General features: G+C 51.7%; 1 protein-coding gene across 4 annotated transcripts in view; it reads right to left on the minus strand.

The window, feature by feature from the left end:
- Nucleotides 1–16,391, minus strand: part of Spsb1 (splA/ryanodine receptor domain and SOCS box containing 1) — a 61,964-nt gene that overhangs the window by 8,118 nt on the left and 37,455 nt on the right. The window contains exons 1-3 of one of the 4 annotated variants that reach the window (XM_031379523.1): nucleotides 7,029–7,147; nucleotides 5,368–5,570; nucleotides 1,977–2,818 (exon numbers count right to left, since the gene is read on the minus strand). In XM_031379523.1, the coding sequence (XP_031235383.1) occupies nucleotides 1,977–2,670 (694 nt within the window). In that variant the 5' untranslated portion in view covers nucleotides 2,671–2,818; nucleotides 5,368–5,570; nucleotides 7,029–7,147. The other 3 variants (XM_031379524.1, XM_031379522.1, XM_031379525.1) reach the window with 3 other exon arrangements.

Below are 16,391 nucleotides of genomic sequence, written 5' to 3' on the forward strand. Positions count from 1 at the left end.
CTCCTTCCCTCCCTCCCTCCCTCCCTCCCTCCCTCCCTCCTTTCCTTCCTTCTGACAGGGGTATCTGTCAGTTTTGCCCAGGCAATGAGAAGAGTAACTAGTTTGGTGGGTAGTGAGCCCTCCACCTGATGCAGAGCTCAGTGAAGAACTGGCTGCTCCCAGGGCATGTCTAGGCCTCTGGAAGTGCACTGAGGAAAAAGACATGTGACTTACACATGATGAGCCAAGGGCAAACACACCCAGGCCCCTCTTAGCTGCTATGAGTCTGCATTCTGTACAGGAGCTGGGACAACTGGAAGCCACACACACTCCCTGGGCTCAAGGGAGTACTGGCAAGCCTATTCCCAAATACAGGGTTGGGCAGTTCTAGCAGAGCTCAGATCTGGTACCTAGGAGACATCGACCCCCCACCTGCCACTCTGCAAGAGGGAGCATAAACCTCCCTGGGACACTGAGCACTCGTCTGTAGGGAGGAGGGAGGCAAGCCCAGAGTCAGGGTTCCCAGGACACCTGTGCTCAGGCGTCCCTGGCCGAACCTGCAAACTCAGCTGCGGATTTATGCTACTCGATTCTGTAGTGGAGGGAGCCGGACCCACAGAACCTGCTCTGCTAGTTCCCTGGTCCAGGTCTGAGATGACTTCCGCAGGGAGGTTCCCTTTGAGGTGCACACTTGGCCACATGTGCCATGAGGGCCGTACCCTTTGGCTTGGCTGCACAGGGAAAGATGGAGCAGGAGGGGACTCAGGAGTTCGCTCCCACGCCTGACGACGCTGAACATCCCAGAGCCTTTCAAAGATAGACCTGAGGGAGGGCTGAGGTAGACTAGGGGATCCTAAGGGTCAGAGAGGAGGATGGTCCAGCCTGTGCTCCTGACATAGGCGAGAACCACACTTATCACAAAACACAGATTGGGGCTGGGATTTGGAGCCAGGCCAAACCTGCTCCTAAAAGCAGCCATAGGTGGCTGACATTTCCTGGCTTCTCCTCTATGGAGAGGGACCAGTCTAGACCACAGGAGAAGCCCTTGTGGGAAATGAGAGGGAACCTGGCATAGGGGTAGATGGGTCTGGAGCATTAGGGAACCTGGCATAGGGGTAGACGGGTCTGGAGCACTGGACTCCTGCTAACACGGCTTCCCAAACCCACTCATGCTGAGATGACCTGGATCTGCCACCAGCATGGTGTTGCTGCACACAAACCATTTCAACACAGAGAGAGGCCACACCCCTCTCCAAGGGGACAGGCGGACGTCATTGCTGACTCGGCAGTATCTCTACTCCAAGACTAAGCAAGTCTTTCTCAAGACAGTGGTGCAATGGAGTGTCTAGCTCTGAGAGAGAGGAGAGAGAGGGGGAGAGAGAGAAAGGCAGGCAGAATCTGGGTCATGACTGGGAGAGGTCCCTAGCTTTCACTTATTATCTAAGAGACCAGAGCATCCCCAAGGCTACAAAGCTCAACTTGCTGATGCTAGCTACTGTGATAGAATACACAGTTCAAGACTGGAAGCATAATAATATAATAAAAACCATTCACTCATTCATTCATCTATTCACTACTCCATTCATCATCACCTACTCATCTAAATCATCTGATCTCTCCATCCATTCATCATCCATCACTCATAATCCATTATCCATCCATCATCCATCCACCATCCATCCATCCATCCATCCATCACCCATCCATCCATCCATCCATCCATCTACCCATCATCCATCCATCCATCATCATCCATCCATCCATCCATCATCCATCCATTATCCATCCATTATTTATTTATGAAACACTGTTGGGTACTCCTGCAAGCTCTAGACAGACTTTTTCATGTAAACAGGTAGAGGTGAAATATGACATGTGAGGATCTACAAACACTGGGTTATCTAAAGATATTTTAAATCCAATAACTACATAAACTAGCCAGGACCACAGGGACATGGGGGGACAACACTGCTTTAGACAAAGCAGGGAACACTTACGATCAAGTCCGTTCAAGTAGCGCATGCGGATCTCACAGTGGCCCCAGACGGCACTCACTACGGGATACAGCTTTTTACCCTTGAGTCCCCGGAAAGCCACTCCCATGTACTGTCCATCCACGATGAAACTCAAGGTCCCATCATCCATGTCCAGGGCCACGAGAAAGGAGTCAGGGACAATGAAGGTCTCATCTGGCTCCAGAAAGGCTGGGTATGTTTTACTTGGCTGGTTCTTGCCATCATGGTAGAGACGGTTACGCCCCAGGTCCCAGCCCCAGGATTCGTGGTTATTTCCTACAAGGGTTGTGTACCCAACAGAGTGCAAAGGGGCATCGGCCGTGGCCACGCCCACCACGGCATGCGTGCCTCGTTGCCTCATGGCCCATGTGATCTGCCATACGTGCAGTCCACGTGTGTACCCAACTTTGCCCCTGATGGCGTCCGTGCTCTGGGCCACCGGATGCCGGTGAAAGATCAACTTGTCATCTTCCTTCACAAAGACATTGAGCGAACGGTCATTATTGTTCCAGGAGTGGAGCAGCTGGACATCATAGGACACCGGGGGCATGTCGAGCAGCAGGTCCAGCCGGGTGGGCTTGCAATAATCCAGACCCTGGAGCCCCTGCTTTAGGGGTCGGTATGTGGGGTCCCGCATGTCCACAGTCTTGATCCCTCCTGTGACCTTCTGACCCATGTTGGCCTTTATTTCACCTTTTCGCTGACTCCCAAGGCAAACTCATCAATCATGGGGCGTTGACTCCAGATCGCCAGTCAGGGCCGGACAGAACCCCTAATGGAGGTTGCTAGGTGATCTCCAAAGGTTGTGAAGCACTCTGTACTGCCTAATGGGTGGAAAGAAAAACAAGAGAGTGGGTGAGCTGGGGTGCAGCTGCAGGGGGAAGGTTAAAGAGAAACACGGACGCACATACCCCGATACGTCTCAGCAGCCTGGAACCCTAGTTCAGAGTGAAATGCCCCTGTTCCTGTGGCTATGTTGTCACAAAGGGAAAGAGGCCATCCACCCCATGGTCCGTGTGGGGAGGTAGCAGTAGGCTTAGGGACTTGGCACTGCCCTCCACGTCCCGGGTCACTTTGAAACACGGGGGATGCTGGCTGGCCTCCTAGTTGGCTTTTCACAGTCAGAAGGCCAAGGTGGCAGCATAGACCGCGGAGTGAGCCTCGGCTCACTGACACCTTCTTGCTCCCCTCTTCCCTGTATAGAACGCCAAGCAGAGGAAGACACCACGCCCAACCTTCCCCGTTCTTCTCCAGCATCGTCACCCCTCACAGTCATGACATCAGTGGCCCAAGGGAGGGATCGCTGATGTAGATCATGCACAGTGTAGATGGATGTAGATCATGTTCAGTGTAGAAAATGCATGCACGCTCAGCCAGGCTCTACAGCCCAGAGGCCTCTGCAACTCCTCACCAGGTCCTTACCCTGCCTGGACCGGAGCCATCAATAAGGCTTTCTGCAAAGCCCCCTAGGGTGGGCCCTGGATTCGGATGGACACAGAAGAGGCAAGGGCCATCCACTAACCCTCAAAGGTTCTGGGCTAACTTGCGGATGATCAACTAGAAGGCAACACTCCCCCCTTGAGTCTCCTGTTATAGCCTCGTGGTAGGGAGGACTAAAGTCTATGCCGCTCCCTTCCCCTCTGGCTTCACCATGCCTTGGATATGTTAGGGAGGGTGGGGAAGTGGGAGCAGAGGGGAGACCCCACAGCATCTGTCTACTGGACCTCCAGTGGGTGTAGAGGTGAGGAAGAGAGGCTGAAGACGATGCTGTCCCCACCTGTTTCTGTCCAGCTTTGGATCAGGGAAAACAGCAAAGCATTTGCACTCCTGGGTCTCACTCGTGGCTCTGCTCTCTGGCAAACAAACGTGGAGGGCTGGAAAGATGGCTCAGTGGATGAAGGGCCTGCCTCACATGTATGGTTTTTGTTTTTTGTTTTTTGTTTTTGTTTTTGTTTTTATGTATGTGTAGCATGTGTGTGTGTGCATGTGGTGTATGCTACATCACCAACCCTTTTTAAAAAACTCCTCTTTTGGGCCTCGTGTTGCCGGCTTAATCAATCAGCCGCAATGCTTGCTTCAAGCTCCTTGAGTTTGTGCCCTGATTCCTTTCGATGATAAAAGTGTAACCTGTAAGCTAGAATAAACCCTTTCCTTACCCATCGCTTCTCATTGGAACGTTTATTATCACAGCTGACATCAAATGCTAACAACCAAAACCAGCAAATTCTATGTATAAAAGGTCCTTGCTAATTGTCTTGGGCTTTATGGACCAGATTACAAACTATTTGACATCACCACCATAGCACACAAGCTCCTATGAAAGGCATAGAAGCTGATTTCATGACTGTATTACAGTAAAACTTTATTTATAGAAACAAGCCAGCACTCAGCCTGCCGGCCCCTGAGCCAGGTCATGGATCCCACTCTGTCGCCACTGAACAGACTTTTGGGAAGGCTGAAGCAGGCAAGCATAAGGCGGGTAACAGAAGGGAATCTCCTGGTAGCCCTAGAAAGAACAACCAAAGATGTTATCTCAGGGTAGAGCATCCGCTACCTATCCAGGTCGGTCCCACAGTCTCTTCTAGTTCTAAGATGTTACCAATGACCTGTATACAGCCCAGGAGCTCACTAACACCCGCACCCAGGAGTTCTCTAACAACACCCGCTCCCAGGAGTTCACTAACACCCACGTCCAGGAGCTCACTAACACCCGCACAGTGCTGATCTGCTTCCCCCCTCTGGCCTGTAGGAAGGCGAGAGCCCCAGGCATGGAATGGCTATGAATTGGTCGGAAGGTATGGGAAGAAGGAGCTGGAGAGAGAGCTGGCTGGCACAAGTTGAAAGTGTCCACTGTATTGTGGAATGATTCTCTCATAAGGGCAGGCCAGGGGACACGGTCCAAGCACTCTGTTGTACGTGTCCCACCATCCCATCGTCTGAGTCACCTTATGAGCGGTCAGTTGCCATGGCAAATCTAGAGCCACTCTTGACTCATCTTTCCTGTGTGTCCAGGTTGTTGGCTGAAGACGACACTGTCCATAGCTAGCCACCTCCTAACCTAGGTAAGGGTCCCCATGCCATCTCCTTCCCTCCTCCCATCCACTTTAAATTGCCCCCGTAGGCAGCTAGAAAGATGCCTCAGAGGTAAAAAGTAAACACTGATCTTCCAGAGGACCCAAGTTTGATTCCCAGGTCCAACCCCAAGTGGTTCACAAACCCGAGTGGTTCACAACTGTCTGTAACTCCAGCTCGAGAAAAGCTGGGGTCTCTGGCCTCTGTGAGGACCTGCACTCAGGCCCCGGGCCACACACGTAGTTTGAAAATCACTTATTTTTAAAAACCCGCCCATGCAGATGTACCCTCCCATTCTCACCTCTCCCTGGGCTGTCTCCCGAAGGGCATGTCCCCAGGCCTGTCTCCGAGGCTCCCAAGCTCACTCAGGACGCTGTGCCTTGTACACCAACTATGGCTCACTTTTGGTTTGTCCAAGTTTTCCTCTGTTCATGTATAACATGGGTGTTGCCCGTGTGTCACATGCTTATCCGAAAGCCAATGGAGACAATGTCCTAGAGAGGGCTTGGCACAACTGGCATTTTACTTTGATGTTCTAGAATGTGCTCATTCACTGAACAAAGATCACTGTGAGCCAATCTTCCTGGTTACCACGCCTGGCCCAACACATGAACACAGCCTCTGGCTGTGACCCAAGCACTTGAATGCTGTCCCACGGAAGACCAAGATTAGGGACTCCACTAAACCCTCAGTGAATTAATTTGCTCTGTGAATGGCCAGATAGTAAATATTTTAGGCTTCTCAGACAGTGTGTAAATAAATGGGTGTGGCTATGTCCAATAATACTTTAAGAAAACAGAGAGCTGCATTTAGCCCATAGCCATAGTTTGCTGACTGACCCCTCTTATAAAACTGTGAACAACCGCTGACCCGCTCTTCCAAAATACTTGCACATGGAGCTCAGGGTGGGGTGGGTGTGTGCCATCCATGTGTGCTGCCATGTGACAGGAACATGGGCGGGTCTTTACAGCGTGGTTGACACTGGACAGCACAGGTCCCTGAGCCAGCAAGGACTAACAGTGAGTATTGTTAACAGGAAGTGGAGGACCAAGTACAGATGCTGGCTCTGGCTCACTCCTAGTTCCATCTCCTGCTGTTCTGGAAGCAAAGCAGAGGTTCAAGCCAGATCCAGTTCAAATGTGCCACAAAAAGAGCTAGGGCCTGAGGTTCCCCGGGGCGGCAGACAGCAAGCCTCAGAGAGGTGGGAGGACTCAGTCGTCATCCCTACCCAGGAGCCACTAAATCATGAAGGGTGGGAAGGGAGCGGCTATGTGTCTGTTGTCTTTTAGGCTGAAACTAGACAACATGGAGCCCACAGGGCTGGTTTGCCATCACCACGCACCCACAGATGCCTACATAGACAGGCGCATGTGCCCATGTGCACAGGGCTACCACTGAGTGGAGTGATGGTAGGGGTCACTGAAGTGGAGGAGCAGGATAGAAGCCTAGACGTTGGGGGCTCCTACTTGAGACCCTTAGTCTCATGCTCAGCAAGTGAACTCTGGCATGCACTAGCATATCTCTCCACACAGCACCTGCTGGGCATCCTCATGGCCAGCTAATCCCCAAGCAAAGCTCTAGTCACTGGTACCCTGCCTGCCCTACCAGACTCTGGCCACCCTGACTATGGAACACATCCCCTGTGCTTAGTCTCCAGGGTTGCCCTTGCCGGCTGTCACGTAGTTACAATGTTGGAGATTCCCCAAAGACGAGCAACACTCCTAAGAGAAGGCTGAGGAGGGCACATACAATGTCATTACTCCGTCATGGCTCCAGTATAGCAGGCAAGTGTCCCATCTAAGAGATTATGTACCCAAGTGTGCATGTGCACATTTGTGTGTGTGTGTGCTCGCATGTGTGTACACATGTGCATATGTGTTTGTGTACACTAACTGCATGTGCATCTATATGTGTACGTATGCATGTGTGCGCGAGCTCTGACTGCAGGTCTGTTACTCTTACTGGGCAGCAGGGAACACATCCAGTCCTTCTCTCGGCAATGTTTTCCTCCAGGTAAAATCAGATTAAAGATCAACCAAGGGCAGCGGGGGTTGGGGGTGGGAGGAAGCATCAGCAAAGGCTGAGGGAGCAGCTACTTACAAGAGGAAGGATGCTCTTTGCACAATAGACTAGAACTTGATGACTCACAAAAGAGAACTAGCTCGTGTTTAGACTCTGAATTCTTGTTCCAGAATCAAAAGTAGTCAGTGACAGGGGCTCTGCCACATGAAAGCTACCTGGATAATTAGTCAGGAAATGCCACAAGAACAGCTTCATGGGTCACACAGGACGGTCTCTCCCCTACTGCCACCAATGTCACTGGATGTCCTGCTCTCTTGTTAGGGATATGTGAACCTCAGCACACTGACAAGGGGGCAGGCTTGGGACAGACCCCAAGGCTGTGAGGGGGATGTCCTAGGCGGACCCCAGTCTTTCTTCAGTTCTCACCTTCCCGCTCCTCAGATCCCAGTTCAACCCACGCTCCACTTGGCACACAGCAGTCATAGCCTGGGAATGGAAGAGACCTTAGCCCCAAGGATATGGTGGCCCTTCCTATCTCTGGCTGGAGGGTGGGGTGGGTAAGAAAACCACGGACGGAAGCAGAGCACAGCGGGTAAGAGCAAAGGCACTGGCCCTGAGAGCTGATGTCTGACCCTGACAGGCCAGTTCAGACACACAGACACAGACACACACGGACACAGACACACACAGACACAGATGCACACACACAGATACACATGGACACAAGACACGCATGGACACAGATACACACAGACACGCACACACACACTTATGCACAGACATACACACAAGCACACACACGCTCTCACACTCTCACAGGTACACACACACACATGCACAGACACACACACAAGCACACACACGCTCTCACACTCTCACAGGCACACACATACATGCACACACACATACACACATGCACAGGCACACCTCACTCTCTATTTCTTTATGTTAGAGTGAATCAAATCAGAATCGCAGGAACTAAGGAAGGGATGCCTGCCTCCGCTAGACCACACTAAACTTTCCCTGCGGTTTAAATTTCTTCCGCCTGCCTTTAGGGAAGAACTTCCTTCCCTCCCCCACTTCTGCCACACACAGAGTTGGGGTCACCGCTCAGTTCCAGGTTAGAGGCAAAAGCTTAGATTAGATGGCCGGAGCACCAGGAACCCTTCAAAGGTGGCATCTGTACTAGACTTTCAAAAGCACAGCTTGGTTCTAACAAGATAGGAACTTCCCGAACGAAGCTTTGGCTTTGGTGAGCAGCCTTCTATACTCTCAGTCAAGGGCCCCTTGCTGTTATCCAAGACATCATGGAGGGCATCGTGAAGGACATGGGAGCTTGGCAGGGAACTGTCAGCTAGTGTGAAGAACAGGACTCCCACCAGGACAACCTTCTCTGTCGGGGCCTGGGGGAAAACGGCACACCTCCAACCAGGTGCCAAATACTCTTCCAGGAGTCTGATCTGAGAGACTCACGGCCCCACCCGGCCTACACACAGGAGCACTCGGATGAAGACACGGCACGCAGGGTGAGCCCTGGGCATGAGGCAGTTTGGGAATGAGGCAGTTTGGGAATGAGGCAGTTTGGGCATGAGGCAGTTTGGGAAAGGCTGCAAAAGTAGGACCGTGAGGCTGTTAAAGCGGATCACAGGAACGTGAGGCGTGTGCTCCCATCTCCGAAGGAGCAGGCGCAGAGAAAGGCCCAGAAGAATAAACGCTGAACATTTTACAGTGGCCACCCTGGGACACGGTGCTAGGAAAGAGAAGGCACATTCATTTTAGATTTTCTGAGGTCCGTGATTGACAGAAGAGTGGAGTCAAAGATAAGAACGCTAGTCTAGCTGTGAGGCCTTCCCAAAGAAACCATCCAGAGCGCCATGACGCTTCCTAAATCACCAACGTACTCTGTCCACGGAAAATGGAGCGGCCGTCTATCGCCGCTTGCCCCAGACACACTGTTTTAGACTACAACCCAGCCAGGTGGGCTCTACTCAAGCTCTGCCCTTGTCAAAGGCCTCATAATTCTGAACCCATAAAACCCAGGACTGTAGATCCAGGAGGGAGAATGGGGACCTCAAAGGGAGACATCTAAGGGGACAACTTCCAGCACTTGGCTCAGTTGGGACTTCTGAACTTGCCAGCATCGACCTGGAACCCTACCATGTCCCTTCAGCAAATGTACAACCCCTCAGCCTCACGTCCCCCAAAGTGCCTTCAGATGGCTTGGCCCAAGGGTCCCACTTCTTCTGAAAACTAGTCTTTTACTATAGAAGGCACTGCCAAGGTGACTGGGGGGCCGTGCATGGGAGTGGACAGAGGAGGGTCACCCGGGAGGAAGCAGACACACACCCACCTCCTGAAGCTAGGCTCGCTCGCCCTCAGTACCCCTGACCCCAGAACAGTAAAACCATTGTTTTGACACGAGATGGAGAAAGAATGAAATTCAGGATGTGGAACAAGGTGACCTATTTATAAAACCTCCTTTCACCTGAAGATCAAATAGGCTCCCTCCCTCCTGTGGCCTCCCTGCCTCACACCTCAGTGGTTGCAGCCCGGGGTTTTGCAAGAGCAATATGCTTGAGGCAGAACAGCCTGTTATTATATTACAGTGCAGCCTGTGCAGACTGGCTGAGCCACTGTCTGACCGCCTGCCCCAGCTTGGCCTGTTCCTTAGGGTTCACTGCTTCTTCCTCCAGCCAGCACAGACGGCAGGGAGAGAGCACACCAGCATAAGCTGGGCTATAGAACAAAGGTGGCATCTTCAGTGGAACTCCTGTCCTGGGGTTGTAAGCTCCCACCCCAGCCACTTGAGAGGCCTTCTCAGGCAGGGGGATGAAATTAAGTCTCTGACCCTAGAACTATCAGAGAGTATCAAGCCCTTCTGGGAAGTTCTGAGGGGCGATTTTGGAAAGAAATTCCCACATAGTCCAGAGCTCTAGCCTCTGGCTTCAAAAAAGAGCAAAATGCACCTGCCACAGACACCTACAGAGGGACCCAGATGACTCATTGCACTTTCAGAAAGGGCTTGAAGCAGTTGCTTCGCACCCCTGGGAAATCAGCGGGACATTCATACAGAGACCAGAAATTAAAATAACAGTTAGCGTGTAGTCTAGTTAGAGCCGGAGGACTATGGTCTACGACTCACGCAGAGAAGCTCTGCTGCAGAAGGGGTAGCCACAACGTGGCATGTGTACCTTAGTGACAGTGGGAAGAGGCTAGACTCTGGGCCACTGGTTCTCATGGCCCAGGGCAGTCAGTCTCAAACTGGGCTGCTAGTGCTGGCTAGAAGGGAGCTGAGAGCTAAATGCTGACCGCAGAGAGGCCGGGAGAGCTACTGAAGTAATCCACAGAGAAAGGCCCTGGCTGCCCCGTACCCTGTACCCTTATCAGCTCCAGAGGAAAGCAGAAGATGAGGTGCTGGAGGTAGGTGCCTGCAGCCCCCAAGTGGTCACTCTTGCCTGGAGAAGACTCCCTAGGAAAACATTCCCAGCATCCTTCTTGCCTGGTTCCCCACCAGGCTGGCTCCAGGGTTGCCTGATCTCAGAGGAAGCAAACACAGGTCTGAGATAGCTTACAGCCCAACGTCAAACCAAACCTCAGCTTTTGGGGCCCCAACTCAGTATAGGAGCAGGCATCACCCTGATGTCCTCTCATAGAGATTACTTCTACAAGTGGACCTCAGTTCACTTCGTGTCTTCCAGACAGGAGCAGGACCGGGTGGGGAGGAAGCGTAGGAAGGGGCTGGGGGAGGCTTAGGGGCCTGGGTTGGGGTACATTTGTCTTACTCAGCAGATCCAGGTGAATAGTCCCGAGCCACCTGGGGATGTGTGAGGAGGGAGAGGTATGGCATTTGTTACTTCAGGACACACACTGAAGTTCCAGTTCCTAGCACCCAGCACACAGGAGAAGCATCCTCCATGTAGCCGCTCTGCCTCCTCCCGTCTCTCTCAGTACTAAAGGATCCCTAAGAACAGGGACCATAAACGGCAAGCACAGGGGCTCATGGGAAGTCATGGGTCCACAGTTCACAGAGATAACTCCAGTTGCCCAGCTGTCTCTGAGACAAGACACAAAACGTGCATAGATGTTCCTGCAGAGGGACCGGAAAGCCCCTTCGCACAACATCTCACTCAGTCTTAAATTCTCCTGGATTCAGTCAGTCATGTGAACCCCTTAGATATAAAGCAGCAGCAGCAGCATGAGTCACCCCCAAAATATCCACAAGGGAAAGAGGCTGTATGGTTGCTCCCTGAAATTACATTTGCGAGAGTGGTTCTCAAAGTGAGGTGGGGCAGTAGGGGCAGGCCCTGGAAATTGTATGGAGTCTTGGTTCTCCCAAATGCTGGGAACAAGGGTGTTCACCATTACGCCTAGCTCCTCAATCCATATTAATATTAAATGGACTTACTCTATAGGGTGAGTGTGTGTGCGCGTGCACGCACGCGTGATGTCCCTGTGTGTGTGCAGAGACTCATCTAGCCAGTTAGTAGAAGTGGGCACTACCCTGTCTTCAGCTCTCATACACTGGCATTACAGATAGGCCACTATGCCGGCTCAGCATTTGCATGGGTGCCAGAGATCTAACTGCAGCCTGAAAGCCTGTGCAGCAGTAAGAGCTCTACCGGCTGAACCGTCTCCCCAACCCCTCTATGACCTTCCAGAAACCTCTCATTCTACCTTGATATCAACTATTTCAAATGTCACAAGTGAGAAGTCACAATACGGAAATGGAGAAAACATAGTTTTTTCTCCTCCACAGCTAGTGAGAAGCACCAAGATATGAACAGTTGCCTTCCTTCTAGACTATTCTAGGCCGCAGACATAACGATGGCCATTTATGGCCAAAGGTCACACCACACCCAGCACCTGGGTTAATTTTCCTAGCCACAGCTTAGCTCCCTGCATCAGTTTTATATGCTAACCTGGGTTCTTTGTAAGGACGGTCACATACAGGGTTGAGATTCCCTCTTTAACAGTGTGACCGTGAAGTAGTTCACTCTTCACCCCCAAAACTTTGGCTCTCAGAACCCCCACCTCACAGTCACCTTTTATAGAAGACATGGAAGACCCCACTCACCTGCCTCTAGGCCTCCTGGTCTCTGCCCCTCACAGAGAGGGCAGGCTGAGGTGCAGAAGGGTTTCTGCCTGGCTAGTGTGTTCCACAGACGTACCAGGGAGCAGCCTCAGCACCGGTCTCTGGTGGGATTTCACAGACCTGACAGGAGGCCCGGGAGAGGCCAGTCCCCAGGTCTCACAGGCAGTGGGGGAAGTGGAGGCTTTAACTTCTCAGATTCCTGGAACCTCCAGGAACTTCCTCTTACCTGCCCCTGGCCTTCTTGTTCCAAGCCCATTAGCCTGGAAAGTCCTAAGATGTCTAAAGGGGAGGCCCCAGCAAGTCCAAAGGTGGCCCGTGAATTAATCCTATGCTTCAGACAAGCTGTATGTACACTCTGGGGAGCAAATTCCCATCTATTAGCTTGTCACATGCCGGAAAGAGCAGGGGAAGGAAATGACCAGTGGATGGGTAGACTATCCCTCACCTGTCAAAAATGCTGTTGGCAAGATGTTGGCTCACGCCTGGAATTCTAGCACTCAGAGATGGAGGCAGGAGGATTCTGAGTTGAATGTTAGCCTGGGCTATATAGCAAATTGGTTAACCTTATCTCAACAAGCCAAAACATCGAAGCCGTCATTCTCTGGCAAATAAACAGAAAAGAACCAGGAATGTAAAAGTATGTTGTGTTTAGCACAAGGGGTGAATGGAGCACTGTCCTGGTATATACTACTCTGTGGGTAGACCTGGAAAACCTTTTGCTGAGAGAAGCCAGACACAAAAGGCCACACAGCCTATGATTCTAGCCTATGGGATGGCTAGAATCCATATGGACCAAAGCAGATTTCGAGGCATCAGTAAAGGTCACGGGGAGAGAAGACAGGACCTCTTGATGAGGAACCCAAATGTTGGGAACTAAGTGGTGTGTGTGTGTGTGTGTGTGTGTGTGTGTGTGTGTACCAAGTGCCACCAAATTGTCCTTAAAAAAAAAAAAAAGATTAATATCGGTTTGGCAAGATGCCAGATGGCATTTGTCACCAAGACTGACAACTTGAGTTTGATCACAGGACCACCAGACGAGAGAACTGATTCCAAGTTGTCCTTTGACCTCCATTTGTGTATACCTTAGTACACACATACGCACACATATGTATGCATGCATGTATGTGCACACACACACACTAAATGTAATTCTTAAACATACAAGCTAATGTGGGCTGGGGAGATAGCTTGGTTTATAAAGTGCTTGCCACACAAACATGAACACCATCATCCAACCCCCAAAACCCATGTGCAAAGCCACGCGTGGCGGCACATCTTTGTGATCGCAGCTCTGCAGAGGTAGGGGCCGGGAAGAACCCTGGGGATTCTCGGGCCAGCCAGCCTAGCCTGATGAGTTCGTCCTAGGCTCCAGTAAGAGGTCTTGTCTCAAAAAGCAAAGCAGATAGTTCCTGATAGATAACACCAAGGTGGACTGACCCACACTGTCATGTATGTGTCTTCCATATGTGCACGTACACCCCACCACACTTGTAAACACACACACAAAGGTTCATCCTCTGCTATCTGAAGTTAAGGAATGGAAGCATGCACCTTTGCACGCCCATGATGAAAGGAGGAGAGGGGTGGAGATGCAAGATTGAAGGACACCCAGAACCTACAGGGACCCGGCTGACTGAGCACCAGCTTGCAGGCAGTGCTGTACACCCGCCACGGCTAAGAGTACTCAGATGTGGGAGTTAAGAGCCTTTGAGAGGGTCTGGTTGCTGTCTGTAATCCTCCGTCCTTGTGCCCACACACTGGATTTTTTTTTCCCCCTGCAAAAGAAGAAAGTACTGAGCTTGGCTTGGCAGCTCTACATCCTTGAGCAGGTACCTGTGGATCAAGTTCCTCTGAGAAATCTGGAATGTGTGCCTCTATCTCCCGCCTGCGCCCAAACAGAAGTCTGGGGAGTGGTGACCAGCACACCCAAAACTCCAATCGTGTAAGGATGCTGGCATGGGAGAAGTGCTGCCGGGGCAGCGCGTGGGTCCAGCCCAGCAGGCAGAAGGCCTGCTCACACACTCCAGTACCTACTTTCTCACAGAGCAAGTCCACAGCCCAAGGCATCAAGCGTTGGCAAGGACCCCACTTTCTGATATCAGGAAACCATCCTGGTTGCTCAGCTCCTGCTTGCTCCCCCCTGCTGATCCTACCTTGGCCTGGCCGCCAGCAGTACTATACCATGGGACTCCTGCCCACACCCTGGAGGCCCCACGCTGATGTTCAGTTGGACCCGGCCTGTCCCCACATGCAAACTCGTTCTAATAGGCAAAGTGATACATTCTTGGAACATTACCACTTACAGCTTGAGCATAGCCCAAGCACCTCAGACAGGTGCCACCATTTCCCATAGACCGTTTCTAGCAGGGCTGGTCTTGTGTGAAACACCATCAATCAAGGGAGACTGGTTTAACCAAGTGCAGAGGGCATGCACAGTCTGGAGTTGGGCTGTCCGTCATTGCCTTCTGCTCTACAAGCTGGGTGGCCTTGTTTCCTCAGCTCTCTGAGCTCTGGGTCCCTTATCCACTGCTGGTCCAACCTCACTGGTTGCTTAGAGGATAAAATGTGGACCCTACCAGAAGCTCAGCATTAAATGAACAGTCAGGGCCAGAGAGAGGAAAGGCATCTGCCACCAAGGCTGAGGACCTGAGTTTCCGTCCTGTGACCCACACAGTAGGAGAGACATGATCTTCACACATGCTCCATGGCATAGTTTCCTCCAGAGAGACAAACGTTCCACCCTGCGGGGAAGCTCCTTAAGCAGGGAGGTAAACAACTCAAAATACCTTCAGGAAGTCCCTGAAACTGACCGGAATCACTAGGCCCCTCCCTGCCAGAGTAAGCAATTAAAAGCTCAGAGTCCCCATTTCAGACAGCTGAACTGCAAAGCGTCTGAGTCCACATCCACTGCCTAGAAGAGGTTTAGACAATCTGGGGCACCTGGAAAGGACTCGCTCCAACCTGCTGTGCTACCTGCAGGCTGTGCAGTGAGCTCGGGTTCCAAGCTTTGTGAGATGTCACTCATGCTAGGGTGGGCTTTGGTGATGCAGGGGTCTGAGTCATTTCTGCTCCTGTGAGAAACCCCTCACCCATATTCCTGTAAGTGACTCCAATAAAACTTACTGGTTTATCAAGTTGGACTTTGGTAGCATCAGTACTTTGGTCTGTCATGGGTTCCCTATGTGGGATGAGTAGGCATGGGCACTCATGTCCTCCCCAGGAAAGGTCTTGAAATACAACAGGCATGCACATGCTTACACACATGCACACAAACCAACCATCAAACACTAAAAACTGAACAGACAACCCTGGAGATGTTTAGAGGGGGGAGGGAAGAGAGGAGCAGAGGGGTGTGTCTCCTAAGACAGGGATCCAACATCCCCTATCCACACTCAAACTGTCTTGGCAAAGAAGAGCATCCTGGAAATGTTGTGACTTAGCTCTGTGGTGACCTTGGGCCATCTTGAACTCAGTAACAGCCACAGAGCCCCTAGGGACTTCACCTAGTATCTGGGAGAGGAGTGGCCCTTCCCTTCCTCTGCTCCCTGATGCCAGGTAGCCAAAGCCTGAGCATCAGGAAAGTTTCTTAGGAAAGCAGTTTGGATCTGGGGGACTGTCTTGTCCAGTTCTCACTTCTTGAAAAACCGTAAAAGGGAACAGGGGAAACTGGCCGCATAGCCATTTAACGGGCTGACCCAGAGCGGCAACCAGTGGAGAGAAGGAAGATGGTGCTTGTCAACAGTCAGCTCAGCCTAGGGACATAAGCCAGCCCCGGATTGGCCACTTTAGTTACCCCAGCTCCTCCAACCCCAGGCACACACACAAGGCTCAAATGTCTATTTTACACTCTGGCCTTGCTGGTAGAGAGCTCTATAAACACCATATGCAGCTAGGCAATGTTTCAGAGAGGTGTGTCCTCAGCAGGCTGGGTTTTCCACGACATAAGAATAGCAGCATGCGTGTCACCTTTGCAGGCACTTGCCTGCTTCCTGAAGGGGGACACAGGAGGGCTTGGCACATCACAGCTGTGCAGCTGCCACCAGACCAGTTGCGGGAGACCCCTCTTCAGGACCCTGCTGCAAGCCTTCCTGCCAGACGCAGATTTCCACAGCTGGAGCTGGACCACAATTCCTGCTCTTACCAAAGGCACTGCCGAGCTCTACTGCCTTCTGAGTTTCCATTCCCATATCAAAAGCCTCTCTTTTCTGCTG

Source organism: Mastomys coucha, unplaced genomic scaffold (assembly GCF_008632895.1).
Source record: "Mastomys coucha isolate ucsf_1 unplaced genomic scaffold, UCSF_Mcou_1 pScaffold18, whole genome shotgun sequence".
Taxonomy (NCBI): domain Eukaryota; kingdom Metazoa; phylum Chordata; class Mammalia; order Rodentia; family Muridae; genus Mastomys; species Mastomys coucha.